Source organism: Bos taurus, chromosome 22, assembly GCF_002263795.3.
Source record: "Bos taurus isolate L1 Dominette 01449 registration number 42190680 breed Hereford chromosome 22, ARS-UCD2.0, whole genome shotgun sequence".
In the NCBI taxonomy this organism is placed as follows: Eukaryota; Metazoa; Chordata; class Mammalia; order Artiodactyla; family Bovidae; genus Bos; species Bos taurus.
Genome location: NC_037349.1, coordinates 49,566,972 through 49,587,012, shown reverse-complemented (window position 1 = coordinate 49,587,012; position 20,041 = coordinate 49,566,972). Strand labels below are relative to the sequence as shown.

The 20,041-nt window shown below is 40.1% G+C and overlaps 1 protein-coding gene across 12 annotated transcripts in view; it reads left to right on the top strand.

Moving 5' to 3' along the window:
• Positions 1–20,041, top strand: part of DOCK3 (dedicator of cytokinesis 3) — a 303,790-nt gene that overhangs the window by 101,435 nt on the left and 182,314 nt on the right. For all 12 annotated transcript variants that reach the window (XM_024983256.2, XM_024983261.2, XM_024983252.2 and 9 more), the window contains exon 6: positions 18,908–19,056. In XM_024983256.2, coding sequence (XP_024839024.1) covers positions 18,908–19,056 — 149 coding nt within the window. The remainder of the gene's footprint in view (positions 1–18,907; positions 19,057–20,041) is intronic.

Genomic DNA, 20,041 nt, shown 5'->3' with positions numbered 1-20,041 from the left:
TTTGCTGGCATATTGAGTGCAGCACTTTCACAGCCTCATCTTCCAGGATTTGAAATAGCTCAACTGGAATTCCATCACCTCCACTATCTTTGTTCATAGTGATGCTTTCTAAGGCCCACTTGACTTCCCATTCCAGGATGTCTAGCTCTAGGTGAGTGATCACACCATTTTGATTATCTGTGTCATGAAGATCTTTTTTGTACAGTTCTGTGTATTCTTGCCACTTCTCTTGATATCTTCTGCTTCTGTTAGGTCCATACCATTTCTGTCCTTTATTGAGCCCATGTTTGCATGAAATGTTCCCTTGGTATCTCTAATTTTCTTGAAGAGATCTCTAGTCTTTCCCATTCTGTTGTTTTCCTCTATTTCTTTGCATTGATCACTGAGGAAGCCTTTCTTATCTCTTCTTGCTAGTGTTTGGAACTCTGCATTCAGATGCTTATATCTTTCCTTTTCTCCTTTGCTTTTCACTTCTCTTCTTTACATAGCTATTTGTAAGGCCTCCCCAGGCACCCATTTTGCTTTTTTGCATTTCTTTTCCATGGGGATGGTCTTGATCCTTGTCTCCTGTACAATGTCACCAACCTCCGTCCATAGTTCATCAGGTACTCTATCAGATCTAGTCCCTTAAATCTATTTCTCACTTCCACTGTATAATCATAAGGGATTTGATTTAGGTCATACCTGAATGGTCTAGTGGTTTTCCTTACTTTCTTCAATTTTAAGTCTTAATTTGGCAATAAGAAGTTCATGATCTGAGCCACAGTCAGCTCCCGGTCTTGTTTTTGCTAACTGTATATAGATTCTCCATCTTTGGCTGCAAAGAATATAATCAGTCTGATTTCGGTGTTGACCATCTGGCGATGTCCATGTGTAGAGTCTTCTCTTGTGTTGTTGGAAGAAGGTGTTTGCTATGACCAGTGCGTTCTCTTGGCAAAACTCTATTAGCCTTTGCCCTGCTGCATTCTGTATTCCAAGGCCAAATTTGCCTGTTACTCCAGGTGTTTCTTGGCTTCCTACTTTTGCATTCCAGTCCCCTATAATGAAAAGGATATCTTTTTTGGGTGTTAGTTCTAAAATGTCTTGGAGGTCTTCACAGAACCATTCAACTTCAGCTTCTTCAGCATTACTGGTTGGGGCATAGGCTTGGATTACTATGATATTGAATGGTTTGCCTTGGAAACGAACAGAGATCATTCTATCATTTTTGAGATTGCATCCAAGTACTGCATTTCAGACTCTTTTGTTGACCATTAGGGCTACTCCATTTCTTCTGAGGGATTTCTGCCCACAGTAGTAGATATAATGGTCATCTGAGTTAAATTCACCCATTCCAGTCCATTGTAGTTCCCTGATTCCTAGAATGTCAACGTTCACTCTTGCCATCTCCTGTTTGACCACTTCCAATTTGCTTTGATTCATGGACCTAACATTCCAGGTTCCTATGCAATATTGCTCTTTACAGCATCAGACCTTGCTTCTATTACCAGTCACATCCACAACTGGGTATTGTTTTTGCTTTGGCTCCATCCCTTCATTCTTTCTGGAGTTATTTCTCCACTGATCTCCAGTAGCATATTGGGCACCTACCGACCTGGGGAGTTCATCTTTCAGTGTCCTATCATTTTGCCTTTTCATACTGTTCATGGGGTTGTCAAGGCAAGAATACTGAAGTGGTTTGCCATTCCCTTCTCCAGTGGACGACATTCTGTCAGACCTCTCCACCATGACCCGCCTCTCTTGGGTGGCCCCCACGGCATGGCTTAGTTCCATTGAGTTAGACAAGGTTGTGGTCCATGTGATTAGATTGACTAGTTTTCTGTGATTATGGTTTCAGTGTGTCTGCTCTCTGATGCCCTCTCACCACACCTACCGTCTTACTTGGGTTTCTTTTACCTTGAACGTGGGGTATCTTTTGACGGCTGCTCCAGCAAAGCGCAGCCGCTGCTCCTTACCTTGGACGAGGGGTATCTCCTCACCGCCACCCCTCCTGACCTTGAACGTGGAGTAGCTCCTCTCGGCGCTCCTGTGCCTGCACAGCCACCGCTGCTTGGACGTAGGGTTGCTCCTCTCAGCCACCGCCCCTGACCTCGGGCATGGGGTAGCTTCTCCGGCAGCCGCTCCTGACCTCAGACATGGGGTAGCTCCTCCTGGCCGCCGCCACTGGTCTCTAGTGTAGGGTACCTCCTCCCAGCCCTCGCCCCTGACCTCGGACTTGGGGTAGCTTCTCTCGGCCGCTCCTGCGCCATCGCAGCCTGGCACTCTCAGCTGCCGCCTTTTTTCCAGTAGTCATGTATGGATGTGAGAGTTGAACAATAAAGAAGGTTGAGCTTTGAAGAATTGTTGCTTTTGAATTGTGGTGCTGGAGAAGACTCTTGAGAGTCCCTTGGATAGAAGGGAGATCAAACCAGTCAATCCTGAAGGGAATCAACCGTGAATATTCATTGGAAGGACTGATGCTGAAGCTCCAATACTCTGGCCACCTGATGCAGAGAACTGACTCACTGGAGAAGACCCTGATGCTGGGAAAGATAGAAGGCAGGAGAAGGGGTTGGCAGAGGACCAGATGGTTACATAGTATCACCAGCTCAGTGGACATGAATTTGAGGAAAGTCCAGGAGGTAGTGGAGAACAGAGGAGCCTCATGGGCTACAGTCCATGCGCTTGCAAAGAGTTGGACACACTTAGCAACTAAACAACGACAACTTGGTAGGAGATAAGTGACTTTCTCCTACCTGCCAAAACCGTGAGCTCTCTGAAGTGTTTCAGCAAAGCACTTACAGCAAGCTGATGGAGGGGTATGGTTATTTGTTGCACACTTCTTGGTGCTGGAATCCTTTGTTCTTGCCACTGTCCACGTAGGTCAGGTCAGATGTTTCTGTAAACATCCAGCAAAACAAATGCGATTCTCTGTTCTGCAACTTTTTATCTGTATGTGAATAGACTATTAAAGACCAGCACCCTAAGAATAGGCTGTCCAATATATTTCAGGCTGTAGGCAGCATTATTTTATAAAAGGTACTGAGCAAGCATGAACTAAGCACAGGCATCTAATATGGAGTCAGATTTGTTCTTCCCTTTTACAACATTAAATCAGTAAAAGAAGGTAAAAATGAAGTTATCATCCCCAAGAAGTTTTGAAATAAATTTTCCCTTTGGGAGTTAGTAAAAAAGGTAATAAATAATTGTTCATAGTATAGTTGCAGTTACCTTAGAAAAGGAATGTAGCCTACTGGACTTTTTAGGAACCAGTATGAATTTATCTAAAGAAAAGTGTGTTAGCCAAAAGAGTGATTTGTAAATGATGGAAACATAGAAAAAAGGAGAACCACAGAGTCAGATGTTAGTACTGCACTTCCAGATCCTTGGGGGGAAAAAGGGAGTGTTGTTAGGCTGGCCCTGCCCTTTCCTTCCTTGGGGCACATCCCTCCTGGTTTGCTGGTGTGTCTATGTGGTGGGTGGGCAAGCTTCCAGGATCTGGGCAGGAAAGAACTGATTTTTCAAGACTCAACTATGATATAAAGTGGATTGAGCCAGAAAGGAGTAAAAACCAAATAGTGCAGCATAAATCACCAATTCAGATGGAGCCAGTGGACATTTCATAAAGCCCAGTCTATAGAAGAAGTGGCGTTTATACAGCAGAGAGAGACCTGGTTTCACTACATTGTGGAGATGCGTGCATCAGACCATCTGACTGTCCTCTCAATATCCTTTGATGATTCATATGACACCTCCATTTTGCCTTGTTAGAGTTCACTGCAAGTGTGTGACCTTCTGATGTTTTGATTCTTTCTTAAGTGTTGGTAAGGCCAGTGCCAATATCAGGCCCTCTTACTATTTTTCGTTGTAGAGTGACAAATTGACATATTGTTTTGTTTATTATATTTTCTTTTGGAGCTCAAGGGAGGGTTGAGATATTTATACTCCCTTGTTCATGGCACACTATAATCATCAGTACAGTTAAGACTCCTCTCTTCCCTTATTTTTCCCCTTATTCTATTTCTCTTGTTCCCAGTTTTGCCTCCAACTTCCTGCTGTTAGAAATACTACTGTGATAAATAAACATCTATAAATTCTCTCAGGGACCTATGTGAGGATATCTCTGGGAGTGGGGTTGCTACATTGCAGAATATACACCTGTTTAATTTTATTAGACTACTCTCCCAAATTGCTGACTGGGTTGTACGTTCATGATTTTTTAATAATTCTGTTAGATATAAAAGTGGCATCTTATTTCATTTTCCTTTGCTGATTTTTTTAAACTAGCAGCATTGATGACCATTGCTTAGTGTATTTCTTTTTAGGATTTCCCTTTTTGTTAATTATTATTCATATCATTCACTTGGGATTTTTCTTTTTCCTGTTGATTTGTAGAAGTTCCTTATACTTTTTACATCTTCTTTTTTTGATGAAGTAGAGTTGACTTATTAGTTTCAAGTGAACAACACAGTGGCTCAGTGTTTTTATAGATTGTACTCCATTTAAAGTTATTATAAAATATTGGCTAGGGCTTCCCTGGTGGCTCAGTCGTAAAGAAACCCACTGCCAATGCAAGAGGTTTGATCCCCGATCCAGGAAGATCCCACATGCCTCGGAGCAACTAAGCTTGTGCACCACAACTACTGAGCCTTTGTTCCTAGAGCCTGTGCTCTACAAGAGAAGCACCGCAGTGAGAAGCACCGCAACTGGAAAGTAACTGTTGCTCACCACAGCGAGATAAAAGCCTGCTCAGTAGTGCTGCTGCTGCTGCTGCTAAGTCGCTTCAGTCGCATCCCACTCTGTGTGACCCCATAGACGGCAGCCCACCAGGCTCCCCAGTCCCTGCGATTCTCCAGGCAAGAACACTGGAGTGGGTTGCCATTTCCTTCTTCAGTGCATGAAAGTGAAAAGTGAAAGTGAAGTCGCTAAGTTGTGTCTGACTTTTAGCGACCCCATGGACTGCAGCCCACCAGGCTCCTCCGTCCATAGGATTTTCCAGGCAAGAGTACTGGAGTGGGGGGCCATTGCCTTCTCTGGCTCAGCAATGAAGACCCAGCCAAAAATGAATTCATAAGTAAATAAATAAAATTTTTAAATGTTTTAAAAATAATTGGCTATATTCCTCATGTTGTACAATATATCCTTGTAGCTTACTTATTTAGTAAATAGTAGTTTGTACCCCTTAATTCCCTACCCTTATCTTGCTCCTCCCAGTTCCCCCTACATAGTATTTACCATTCATTTCTCCTTTGTATTTGTGATTCTGTTATTGTTTTGATATATTCATTTGTTTATTTTTTTGATTCCACATGTAAGTGATATCATACAGTATTTGTTTTTCTCTGACTTATATCATGAAGGATAATACACTCCATATCCATCCATGTTGTCACAAATGGCAAATTTTCATTTTTTATGGGCAAGTAATATTCCATTGTATATACACCGTATCTATCCCTTCGTCTGTTAGTGGACGCTTAGGTTGCTTCCATATCCTGGATATTGAAAATTATGCTGCTGTGAACATTGGGATGCATGTATCTTTCTTGAATTAGTGTTTTTTCCTTGAATATATACCCAGTGGTGGAATTGCTCGGTTATGTGGTAGTTTTATTTTTAGTTTTTTTTTTTTTAATTTTATTTTATTTTTAAACTTTACATAATTGTATTAGTTTTGCCAAATATCAAAATGAATCCATCACAGGTATACATGTGCTCCCCATCCTGAACCCTCCTCCCTCCTCCCTCCACATACCATCCCTCTGGGTCGTCCCAGTGCACTAGCCCCAAGCATCCAGTATCGTGCATTGAACCAGGACTGGCATCTCGTTTCATACATGATATTTTACATGTTTCAATGCCATTCTCCCAAATCTTCCCACCCTCTCCCTCTCCCACAGAGTCCATAAGACTGTTCCATACATCAGTGTCTCTTTTGCTGTCTCGTACACAGGGTTATTGTTATCATCTTTCTAAATTCCATATATATGCGTTAGTATACTGTATTGGTGTTTTTCCTTCTGGCTTACTTCACTCTGTATAATAGGCTCCAGTTTCATCCACCTCATTAGAACTGATTCAAATGAATTCTTTTTAATGGCTGAGTAATACTCCATTGTGTATATGTACCACAGCTTTCTTATCCATTCATCTGCTGATGGACATCTAGGTTGCTTCCATGTCCTGGCTATTATAAACAGTGCTGGGATGAACGCTGGGGTACACATGTCTCTTTCCCTTCTGGTTTCCTCAGTGTGTATGCCCAGCAGTGGGATTGCTGGATCATAAGGCAGTTCTATTTCCAGTTTTTTAAGGAATCTCCACACTGTTCTCCATAGTGGCTGTACTAGTTTGCATTCCCACCAACAGTGTAAGAGGGTTCCCTTTTCTCCACACCCTCTCCAACATTTATTATTTGTAGACTTTTGGATCGCAGCCATTCTCCCTGGCGTGAAATGGTACCTCATAGTGGTCTTGATTTGCATTTCTCTGATAATGAGTGATGTTGAGCATCTTTTCATGTGTTTGTTAGCCATCTGTATGTCTTCTTTGGAGAAATGTCTATTTAGTTCTTTGGCCCATTTTTTGATTGGGTCATTTATTTTTCTGGAGTTGAGCTGTAGGAGTTGCTTGTATATTTTTGAGATTAGTTGTTTGTCAGTTGCTTCATTTGCTATTATTTTCTCCCATTCTGAAGGCTGTCTTTTCACCTTGCTAATAGTTTCCTTTGATGTGCAGAAGCTTTTAAGTTTAATTAGGTCCCATTTGTTTATTTTTGCTTTTATTTCCGATATTCTGGGAGGTGGGTCATAGAGGATCCTGCTGTGATGTATGTCAGAGAGTGTTTTGCCTATGTTGTCCTCTAGGAGTTTTATAGTTTCTGGTCTTACGTTTAGATCTTTAATCCATTTTGAGTTTATTTTTAGTTTTTTGAGGTACCTCCACACCATTTTCCTATGTAAACTGTTACATTCCCACCAGTGTACTAGGGCTCTCTCCCCTTCATACTTTGTCTTCAGCATTTATCATTTGTAGACTTTTTGGTGATTAGCCTTTCTGACTGGTTGTGGTGGTTACCATGCAAAATAAATAAACAGCCTACACAACACAGTAGCATAAAAGCAAACAACCCAATTAAAAAATGGTCAGAAGACCTGAACAGACGTTCTTCCAGAGAAGATATATAGGCACATGAAAAGATGCTGAACATCACTGTTTGAGAAATGCAAATCAAAACGACAGTGAGATACACCTCACAGCTCTCAGAATGACTGTCATCAAAAAGAACACAAATGTTGGTGAGGATATGTTTTAAAATTTATTTTTAATTGGAGGATAACTGCTTTACAGTATTGTGTTGGTTTCTGCCATCTGGTACATCAGCATGAACCGGCCATAGGTATGCATATGTCCCCTCCCTCGTGAACCTCCCTCACACCTCCCACCCCTTCCCACCCCTGTAGGTTGTCACGGAGCACCAGGTTTGAGCGCCCTGGGTCATCCAGCCAATTCCCACTGGCAAAAAGTGAGGATACTTTTTAAGGGATAACATACATAGGTAGTTAAAACATGAAAGAGCAAAAGGGTACAAATCAAGACCATGTTTACTAGTAGAAGATTGAAAAGGATTGTTATTAGGCATGTGCACATAGTGAGACTCAGAGGTTAAGGCCGGATGTGGTACAGTGGCAGGGGTGCTGTGAGCAGTTTGGAAGCCCATGTGCATGACTCGGTGATGTTTGGTAGCCAGGTTTGTAGAAGAATGTCTATTGGAGGGAGGGCAAAGAATATATTATGGTAAAAGCTGTACTTAAGAGAACTTACTAGATTTCAGGCACAGTTAACTCCTAAAATAATCCTAGATAGATGCTCTTTTTGTTGTTGTTACTGGGTGAGGCAACCACACTCACACAGAGATTAGTAAATTTGCCCAAGGCACAGCAGTTCACAGAGTTAAGACAGAAAACTAAGTCTAAATTCTGACTCTAGAGCCAGTACGCTTATCCACTATGCTGTATTGTCTTTACTTCAAAGAACTATGAGACCCCAGAGCAAGGGTAGGTCATAGGAAGGCAGGAAATGGTCTGGGTAAATTACACAGATTGAGTGTTTTTAATGGTGATAAACATAAATTGTAAGATAGTGTTCTGAAGTAATTTGTGTTTTTGTTTGAAGTTCCCAGCTGTTTTGTTGGTTTCAGTAGGTAAGAGAGAATCGGTAGGTAAGACTGGAGCAGACAGGGGCAGAATTTGGCACAGCAGAATCCCTTAATGCCCTTGGAATTTTGACCTTGCCTGAAAGTACTGTTCATGCAGCATCTCTAGAAAACTTGGATGCAAATGTGTGCCTTCTGCCTTTTCCATTCTTTGCTGAAGCTGGTTGCTTCATAGTCTGAAGGGGCTTGTTTGGCAGGGTAGCTGCTATCATTTCTGCCCTGTATATACTGTCACCAGATGTGGAAGCCGTGAACTGACAGATGCTATGCTGTAGTCAAGAGACAAAGCTTTCTCCAGGGCGTTTTTCTGCTGTGGAATGTGTTTCATTTTTCATTCACTCTGGGAATGAGACATATAAATGATGTAGCTTTTGTGTTGATTCTGGCAGGGAATCACTGCACTTGTGCAGGTTTGGCTGCTTTCATTTGTTAATATTTAAAGTAATAAACAGCAATGAAAGCTGAATTGAGACTCTGTTTAACTTTGTGACCAAGAGAAACACACTTAGGGTAGGGGAGGCTTTTAATGGTAAGGGTTATTTAATTTCATTTTTAAAGATAATCATATATGTTTATATGAATTTTGAAAAAATATATTAAAAATAACCAGGCCTTTAGTGAAAAATAGTAGTTTTTGGCCTTATCTCTTCCCATTCCTTTTTTTTTTTTTTTAATTTTATTTTATTTTTAAACTTTACAATATTGTATTAGTTTTGCCAAATATCGAAATGAATCCGCCACAGGTATACCCGCGTTCCCCATCCTGAACCCTCCTCCCTCCTCCCTCCTCCCTCCCCTACCCTCCCTCTGGGTCCTCCCAGTGTACCAGGCCCAAGCATCCAGTACCGTGTATCGAACCTGGACTGGCGACTCGTTTCATACATGATAATATACATGTTTCAATGCTATTCTCCCAAATCTCCCCACCCTCTCCCTCTCCCAGAGTCCATGATTGCCATTCCATACTTAAGTTTTTAAGTTCTTTTAACTATTTCTTCTTTTATTTCATATTTCTAAATATTCTTTTAACATATATTTTGATTTTTCTATTTAGATGTTATTTAATGATTTCTTACTATAGAAGATAAGAATTAATCTTTGAATGTTTTTCTCCATACACATATACTGTTCCCATCCTCTAGCACTTCCGAAATAGTTATATCACCTTTTTTTTTTCGTTAAGTCAGTATGTAGCTGTAACTATGCCTGTGTAACTTCTTTCACCTCTGAGCCATACAGCAAATTAAAGTTACATTTCCTCTTGTGTAAATTTGTTTTTTTTAATATTAATAATTTTTGCTTTTTGTTTTGTTTCATGTGTTTTCCTCCTAGTCTTCTGGCAGAAATGAAGATCTCCTTTGAATATGTTCAGATACTTTAGGGTGTTTTTTTTTAGTTTAATTTTTTTCCCCAGTGACAACCTATATGGAGCCCTCCAACCTCCTGTGTTAATCTGGCCTGAGGATTTCTTTGCCCTTCTCCTATGTTCCTTTGTCTCCTGCATTAAACCAATCTCACTTTGATTCCTGCTTTACTTCCTCATTTGATGAATTACTTTCTCTATAACTTCCTGAGAAAAGTGTGTAGGAGAATATTTTTTGAGATTTTGCATATTTGAAATGTCTTTAGACCACCCTTACCTTGATTGATGGTTTGGCTTGATATAAAATTCTTGATTACAAATAATGAGCAGAAGTTTTAAAGTATTACTTTATTATTTTCTAGCTTCCAGTCTTGTTACTGAGAAGTCCAGTGTCATTCTAGTTCCTGAGTCTTTTATTGACAGTTGTTTTCCATGAAAGATTTTAGGATCATCTCTTTGTCCCCAGTGGTCTGCAGTTTTACAGTGATATGTCTTAGTTGTATTTTTCCATTGATTATGCCAGCTATGCAATGAGTTCTCTCATTCTAGAAACTAGTTTACTTCAGTTCTGGATTATTGTATTGTACAATACAATATTGTACAATAATTATTGTATTACTTCTTTGGCAGTATCTTTCTGTTTATATAACTTTTCTCCTAGAAATTCTTTTATTAGAATTGGACATCCTAGAATGATTCACTAGTTTTCTTATATTTTCTCACTCATTTATCCATTGTATTATGTTTTTTGTATTACTCTGTGGCAGAATTCCTCAAAGTTTTAGTCTGTCATTATTACTTAATTTTGTTTTAAATTACAGCTATCCTCTTTCTACCTGCTGCAAGCTTTTGAGGCTCTAGATCTTTTTCTCCTGTTTTGTTATCTCCTGTTCTTTTTTCAAGGGTATACTATAATCATTGTGCTTTCTAGAATGTTGATTATTGTTTCTTTGAAATGTTATTTTATTCCTGGAATGCTTTCTTTGTTATATTAATATATTGTTTTTCCCATTAATATTGAAGAATGATGCATCAACATTTTGACAGAAATTAAAGGAGTAAATAAAGCCACCTCAGTTCAGTTCAGTCGCTCAGTCATGTCCGACTCTTTGCGACCCCATGAACTGCAGCACGCCAGGCCTCCCTGTCCATCACCAATTCCCGGAATTCACTCAGACTCATGTGCATCAAGTTGGTGATGCCATCCAGCCATCTCATCCTCTCTTGTCCCCTTCTCCTCCTGCCCCCAATCCCTCCCAGCATCAGAGTCTTTTCCAATGAGTCAACTCTTCGCATGAGGTGGCCAAAGTATTGGAGTTTCAGCCTCAGCATCAGTCCTTCCAATGAACACCCAGGACTGGTATCCTTTAGGATGGACTGGTTGGATCTCCTTGCAGTCCAAGGAACTCGCAAGAGTCTTCTCTCCAATACCACAGTTCAAAAGCATCAATTCTTCAGCGCTCAGCTTTCTTCACAGTCCAACTCTCACATCCATACATGACCACTGGAAGAACCATAGCCTTGACTAGATGGACCTTTGTTGGCAAAGTAATGTCTCTGCTTTTCAATATGCTATCTAGGTTAGTCATAACTTTCTTTCCAAGGAGTAAGCGTCTTTTAATTTCATGGCTGCAGTCACCATCTGCAGTGATTTTGGAGCCCCAAAAAATAAAGTCTGACACTGTTTCCACTGTTTCCCCATCTATTTCCCATGAAGTGATGGGACCAGATGCCATGATCTTTGTCTTCTGAATGTTGAGCTTTAAGCCAACTGTTTCACTCTCCTCTTTCACTTTCATCAAGAGGCTGTTTAGTTCCTCTTCACTTTCTGCCATAAGGGTGGTGTCATCTGCATATCGGAGGTTATTGATATTTCTCCCATATATATAAATAAAAGAATGTTTGAAAGTAAGAGATGAAATGGAGAGAGGTCTGGGAATCTTTCCTTAACCACTTAAACTTGAGGTGCAGTGTTTACTTTCTATTAAATTGATTTTGACCTAAAGTTTTTAGCACTTATGGCAGCCCCTTTATTCTCTTTGACAAGAGTGGTACTTTTGATGTAATTTTTAAGTTAGATTTTTATAGTCCTATTCAGATCAGATTAGATCAGATCAGTCGCTCAGTCGTGTCCGACTCCTTGCGACCCCATGAATCGCAGCACACCAGACCTCCCTGTCCATCACCAACTCCCAGAGTTCACTCAGACTCACGTCCATCGAGTCAGTGATGCCATCCAGACATCTCATCCTCTGTCATCCCCTTCTCCTCCTGCCTCCAATCCCTCCCAGCATCAGAGTCTTTTCCAATGAGTCAGCTCTTCGCATGAGGTGGCCAAAGTACTGGAGTTTCAGCTTCAGCACCATTCCTTCCAAAGAAATCCCAGGGCTGATCTCCTTCAGAATGGACTGGTTGGATCTCCTTGCAGTCCAAGGGACTCTCAAGAGTCTTCTCCATCACCACAGTTCAAAAGTATCAATTCTTCGGCTTTAGTGTATGTTAAACAATCTGTGCATATATAGCTATAAAATAAAGTTAGCTTGGTTTGTGATGGATACTCTACAGCTTTGCTCATTTACTGACTTAGAGACATTATTGCAGCAATTTTTTTCCTTCAACACTGAGTTACTAGCAGTTTAATAAAAATAATTTTTAAATCAGGAGTATTTCTGCAGAGCTCCAAAAATTCTTTCACAATGATAAGGTAAATTCTACCTGCTTGTGCTTGCACAGTAGTTAAATTATTCTAAATGTATGGTTTTTGCTGGCTCTTCAGTGTACTTTCCAAACATTCTGTGACCATTCTTGACAAATATTAGAGCTTTTGCAGAGGGTACATATGTTACTAAGATTTCTTTTCTTCTCCTTAAAAAGAACTTTTTTTCTTCTTTTGTTTTGGCAATGATAGTAACTAGGGATGATTGTGCAGGAAGGCTAAATTTTATTGCCAATCTTATTACAGGCATACCTGGTTTAATTGCGCTTTGCTTTATTGTGCTTCATGGATACAATGTTTTGGTTTTCTTTTTTCTTTTTTTTGCAAATTGAAGTCTGTGGCAACCTTGTGCAGAGCAAGTCTGTTGGTGCCATTTTCCCCACAGCATTTGCTCACTTCATGTCTCTGTGTCTCATTTTGGTAATTCTTTTAATATTTCAAACTTTTTCATTATAATATTTGTTATGGTGATCTGTGATCAGTAATCTTTGTTATCATACTCCTCTTCCTCCTCACAAAAGGCTCAGATGATGGTTAGCATTTTTTAACAATAAGATATTTTAAATTGAGATGTATACATTGTTTCTTTAGACATTATTGCTATTGCACATTTAATAGACTACAGTTTAGTGTAAACCTGGACATGGAACAACAGACTGGTTCCAAATAGGAAAAGGAGTACGTCAAGGCTGTATATTGTCACCCTGCTTATTTAACTTATATGCAGAGTACATCATGAGAAACGGTGGGCTGGAAGAAGCACAAGCTGGAATCAAGATTTCCGGGAGAAATATCAATAACCTCAGATATGCAGATGACACCACCCTTATGGCAGAAAGTGAAGAGGAACTAAACAGCCTGTTGATGAAAGTGAAAGAGGAGAGTGAAACAGTTGGCTTAAAGCTCAACATTCAGAAGACAAAGATCATGGCATCTGGTCCCATCACTTCATGGGAAATAGATGGGGAAACAGTGGAAACAGTGTCAGACTTTATTTTTTGGGGCTCCAAAATCACTGCAGATGGTGACTGCAGCCATGAAATTAAAAGACGCTTACTCCTTGGAAAGAAAGTTATGACTAACCTAGATAGCATATTGAAAAGCAGAGACATTACTTTGCCAACAAAGGTCCGTCTAGTCAAGGCTTTGGTTATTCCAGTAGTCATGTGTGGATGTGAGAGTTGGACTGTGAAGAAAGCTGAGTGCCAAAGAATTGATGCTTTTGAACTGTGGTGTTGGAGAAGACTCTTGAGAGTCCCTTGGACTGCAAGGAGATCCAACCAGTCCATTCTGAAGGAGATCAGCCCTGGGATTTCTTTGAAAGGAATGATGCTAAAGCTGAAACTCCAGTACTTTGGCCACCTCATGCGAAGAGTTGACTCATTGGAAAAGACTGATGCTGGGAGGGATTGGGGACAGGAGGAGAAGGGGACGATAGAGGATGAGATGGCTGGATGGCATCACTGACTCGATGGACGTGAGTCTGAGTGAACTCTGGGAGTTGGTGATGGACAGGGAGGCCTGGCGTGCTGCTATTCATGGGGTCACAAAGAGTTGGACACTGAGCTGCTGAACTGAACTGAACTTTTATGTGCACTGGGAAGCCAAAAGATCTTTGTGACTCTCTTTATGTTCATATTCACTTTATTGTGGTGATCTGGAACCAAGCTCACAATATCTATGGTGTATCCCTTATATACTGTTAGTTTGGTCTACTGAGGAGCAGGTTTCTCAGAAGAAAAGAATTTTTCAGCCTGAATGGGATATTTAGCTGTCCTGTGTCATCAAGTGCTCGCAGGTAAATTGTGTGCTCTTGAGTCAGTCTCCCAGATTGTTCACGTTGAATGATGTGTGTTCTCTTCTGCTAGGTACTGTGTGGTGTCTGAGCAGTGCTGGTGGAGCCTCTAGTGTTAGGACCTCTGGTCACAGAGGCCATTAGGTTGGCCTGGAAAAAGAAGTTAGCACCACATTGATTATAATAATAGGGCTGCTTTCTGATTGTATGATCTGTTTCTTTCTTATTGCAGATTAGTATTCCCAGCTTTATATAATCAGAAACAGTAACTGATTTTTCTATTGGAAAAAAATACTGTACAGTTGTGCTGGTTTATCTACATAACAAACTACTCCAAAGCTTAGTGGCTTAAAACAATGATTTACTATATTTCATTCTCTGGATATAGTGAGGTCAGCTGGGCAGTTTCACGTAGGGTTTATCATTCTGTTGTAGTTACATGTTGATAGAAGCTGTACTCTTCGGAAGGTGTGGCTCGGCTAGGTGTGGCATCTGACATGGCTCATGCCCACAGCTGAGATGGCTTAGTGGAATGTCTCCTTGTGACCTCTCTACATAGCTTGGGCGTTTCACAGCATGGCAGCTGGATTCTGAGAGGCAACCTCCCAAGAACATGTATTCCAAGAGACAGGAAACAGAAGCTGCCAGACTAGTTAAGGGCTGTGTCTAGAACTAGCCTACTCACTGCTGTCCCCGCTCACCACTGGATTGGTCAGAGCAGTCTTAGGGCCTGGCCAGATTTAAGGATGTAAAGAAATAGGCTCCAGGGACTTCTCTGGCGGTGCAATGGTTAGGACTCCATGCTTTCACTCGGTGGCTCAGGTTCAATCCCTGACCGAGGAATGAAGATCCTCCTAGCTGCAAGGCAGAGCCAAAAATGGAAGAGGAAAGAAAGAAAGAAATGTGCCCCAGTTCATTCTAGGGGAGTGTCAGATTCATATTTTTGCAGAAGAGCACTTGGGATGGGAGGTATTATTGTCATCTTTGGAAAGTACAATCTATTAGAAACTCTTGATTTAAAAAAATAAATAACCATGTAATGCCTTAAAAGAATGTATTAGTATATTCTTGCATTAATAGTATATGTATGTGTGTGTGCATATTTGTTATATGGATATTGTATGTATGTGTATGTGAGTATATATTATGTGTGTGCATGTATATATGCATACACATGTATATGAAGTGAAGTGAAATTGCTCAGTTGTGTCCAACTTTGCGACCCCAGGGACTGTAGCCAACCGGGCTCCTCCGTCCATGGGATTTTCCAGGCAAGAATACTGGAGTGAGTTGCCATTTCCTTCTCCAGGGGAACTTCCCAACCCAGGGATCGAACCCAGGTCTCCCGCATTGTAGGCAGATGCTTTACTGTCTGAGCCACAAAGGAAGCCCCCTCAGACGTATATATGTGATGTTTCAGTATCAATATACCTCATTATATGTGATTTATAATAAACGCAAAACTGCACTTTTAGTTAGTGTTCACAAAGTCAAAACCATCTAACAGTTGAGCTATCTTTCCCCTGACAATTTGTTACCACTCTCTATGAAACTTTTTTTTTAAGATCTTTTCTTCTGTTCTCAAACCTCTAACACCCACTCCCACTGTACTCACTCTCAGCTGGTGACCTTGCTTTTTATTTCCTTGAGAATAAAACATCCAAAGGGAAAATTTAGTTCTGTCACCAAATCTCCTGAGTACTGGTGTCATTACTCAGTTGTGTGCCTTTTGTTTCTGTGACAATGGAATATCCTGCATAAGCAAAACCTCCTCTTTTAACCTGGGACCCATCTCTTCTTGACAACTCAAGGATTTAACACCTGCATCATCAAATTTTCCCCTTTACCAGATTATTCCCTTCGGCATACAAATAGCCTAAAATTGTGTTTTGTTTTTAAAAATCCTGCCTGGTGGCTCAGATGGTAAAGAATCTGCCTGCAATGCGAGAGACCTGGGTTTGATCCCTGGGTTGGGAAGATCCCCTGAAGGAGGAAATGGCAACCCACTCCAATATTCTTGCCTGGAAAATTCCATGGACGGAGGAGCCTGGTGGGTTACACTCCATGGGTTCGCAAAGAGTTGGACATTACTGAGTGACTAACTCTTTGCTAATAGCACAACGCTGCTTTGCTACTCTGTTTCTCTGCTTCCAGTTAGTGAGAGTTCTACAGAAGTGTTGTCTGTGCTCTGTCTGTTCCATCCTTTCCCATTAATCTTGAGATCACTCTGGCCATCCCATCAGTGGCCACCACAGTGCCAAGAACAGTAGCCAGTTCTCAGTCTATGTTTTATGTAACCTCTCAGTACATTTAACAAAGTCTTTTAACTCCTGTTTTCTATACTCTTGCTTTTCCTCTCACCTCACTGCTTGCTTCTTAGTTTCCTTTGCTAGATTCTCCTCACTTTTCTGACCTCTAATTTTGAAACTCAGTGTCAAACTTAGCATGTCCAAATTGAGCCTTGTTTGCCTCTTCTAGGCCTGCTTCTCAGTCTAGGAAAAAGAATGGTCCTTGACTCCATTCATATCTCACATCCAATCGATCATCAGATATGGACAGCTCTAACTGCAAAACATGTCAGCGTTCCAAACTCTGAAATGTTTACCTTTACCATTCTTACCTTTGTCCTGTCAGCCATCATCTTGTGGATTGTTGCAATAAATAGTTTCCTATCTGGAACCCCCACTATCTTTTTGCACAGAGCACTCAAAGCAATGCTTTCAGGACTTGTGTCATATCACATTACATTTCTGCTCCAAATCTCCAGAGGCTTCCAGTTTTGCTAGGAATAAAAGCTAAAGCCCTTAACATAATTAACAAAGACCCAGCCTAATCTGGTCCCATGTTGCCTCTCACTGCATGATCACTACTTTCCCCCTTGTTCACTTTGCTTCAGGTGCGCTGATCTGTTTATTCTCTGCGGATATGCCAAGTCTACTTCCACATTGAGGCATTTGCTCTTGCTGTTTCTCATGTCTGAAAATTGCCCGTTTTCCTAAATGCTGTCACCATATTTCATTCAGGTTTCTACTTAAAGTTCAGCTCTCAAAGAAGCCTTTTCCTGACTATTCTACCTGAAGCAGTACCTTCTTCTGTTCCCCAGCCAACCGACCCTTGGTCACCCATTGTTCCTGTTCTGCTTTAATTTTTCTTCTTAGAATTATGTATTTGTATATGAGATATTATGTATATCTCACCACCATTATGTATTTGCCTATGTGGTCTGTCTCTGCCCACTAGAATGAAAGCACCATGAGTGTAGGGACTTAGGATCACAGCAAAGTGATAGCTCTCAGCAGGTGCTCCATAAGTGTTTGTTAACTGAGTGAATGAATACATGCTTATATGTCTCTATAGTGGATTGTTGCATATGGCTTGATGGGCAAGTATTAATCCTAACTTCCTATTTTAAGTTTAGACAGGTGGCCCTGATTGGTCAAAAAGAAATGCATGTGCTGGAAGAAAACAGCACATTGCCACTGTTGCTTCAAGCTCTCAGTTTTGCAGATGCAATTTGCTTAGGCTTTGTTGCTTTTGAGCTAGCGAAAATTTGGGTCCTGTCTGTCAGCCAGCATTGTGTACCATCAAGGTGCTTAACTTTTCTTCATATGTTCATTGAGTAAAGAAAGAACAGCTTGATGGAGTTAGAGTGGGTGATTACTAAGGTCTTCTATTAATAGTTAAAAATAATTTCTCTTTAAAATGGACCTTTATAAATCTGATGCTCCATTAGATGATTTCTGAGTAGCATGTTGTTCCAAACATTGTAATCATAAGATCAGGGCTACTTAAAAACCTTAGCTGATTCTACAAATTTTTAATTTACTTTCTATAATTTTAATTATAAGTTTATTTATAGCCAGCTTATTTTGAATCCAGCTTATTTTGGCAAGTGTCTCTTTAGGGGAAATCCCAGATAGAGACTTTACTAATACTATGGTAAAGATTGATCTGTCCTTAAAAGTGTTCTTCTGGACTAGTTACATTTGAGGAATTTTAATTATCATATAAAATTGTGCTTCTGTATAATAGAAACAGGAATCAAAAATTCCAAAATCAAGATTTCACTTCTGAGCAAATAGAACTTTAGTTTTTAAACCTGTGTACTTAAATGATTCTTTTTGATAAGCATCTGTGTACTGTCGTAGCATTTACAGTTTTTACTTGTAAGGTTAAAAGCACTGTGATGTCCATAATTAAGTTCATTAAGATGTTTCCACTTAACTCTTATAAAGGTGAGACTTTTTATTGAACTGAAAAGAGTAGAAATCTGTGACACTGGGGACACATACTGTTTTCAAAAGCTAATTAAAACTAGATGAGGCCTGGAAACCTGGAATGAATCTCACTCCAGAGACTGTAACTTTATGTTGGAGCAGTTCCTTCAAAATAGGGCAAGTGATTCTCTCCCTCCCTCCCGCAACTTCAGTATCCTTCTGGAGAAACCAGAGGTGTTGCTGGATGGTTGAAATCTTCCTTGTAACATACAGAGTAACTTCTGTCAGTGAAAACCTCTCTAGGCTTCTTTGTTTCTTTTTTTTGTGATTGAGTTTAGTAACTTACTGGAAAATTAATAGTCCAGGATAGAGTAAACAAATGGCATTTTACATGAGCCAGGTCAATTATGTTGTTAGATATCACTTTATAGAGATTTTTAGACAGTAGGAACTAAGGACATTGTTTTAAGATTCTTAAATAAGCTTCTCTTTACATTGCCTTTTTATTTTTTTAGAGGTTCAGAGAAATGAGCACTTTTCATAGTTTAACTGTTTCTCTTTTTTTTCATTCCCTTTCCATATCCCTTTTTTATTTCACCCAACACCAAAAATGCCCTTTCAGAAACATAAAGTAGATCTTTTCTACAAGCTGCGCCATGTGATGAATGAACTTATTGACCTTCGAAGGCAGCTCCTGTCTGGTCACCTGACTCAGGATCAGGTGCGGGAGGTTAAGCGGCACATCACCGTGCGCCTGGACTGGGGCAATGAGTAAGTATGAATACCATTCGGGTATCTCTCAGTTTCATTTATGATAACTCAGTCCTTACGAAGTTTGTACCTGATCAAAGCTTATCTTTAGGAATGAAAAGACATGGTTGTATTCTCTACTAAGCTTTGATCATTTTATAATGAGTAGTTGTTTCTTGTACTTTATAGCAAAGGATATTCACTGGTTGGTTCTACTCACTGAAACTCTGTCAGTCTCTATTTTCAGCCTCTATTTTTACTTCCAGAAAATTAAATAATTGGACTGCATTAGCCTCTGGGCTTTCTTCCAGCTCAAATTCCTTGGTCGTAGACCTCAGTAATCAGAATACTCTTTTGTTTCATCCTTTAGTATCTTTTAATTTCATGTGAATTTAGTGTCCTTTACATCTTACAGTCATATAATGAATCTGAGTAAGCATATACTACAAATGGAAACTGTCTACATCTATACTTCAGAATATTCTTAACTAATTTATCATTCAGAAATAGTCCTGTATTTATGCAGTGGGTATGCTTATTTACTATTGCCATACAAGTAAAATTAAAAGACTTTGACATGGGAAGCTAGAGTAGATAGTACTCAGGTTTTATTTCCTCCAGACTTAATAATTGATATAATTCTCAAATGCTTTTGTTGTATTTTCTTAAAATCGGGCCCATTGAACTTCGAAGTGACTAGATTGCTTCCTATTTAAGATATACAGATACCTGAAAGTATATTTTAGAACAAGTGTTTAGCTCCTCTCCTCCTCAAGACATGATTGAAATGATAAAAAAAAAAAAAATAAAAGGAATGGGAGAAGCCCAGCAATAAATGGGAAATATGAGCCCATTTCTAGAAGCTAAAAAATAGATGGAGGATTAGTGACAGAAGAAGCCTATAATATGGAGGAAAACTTAGTTAATGAAGGAGCTGGTCTACCTTGCAGCTGCTAGAATCATGAAAGAAAGGGAGTGTGTATGGGGAGGGAGGAGGGAGGAGGGT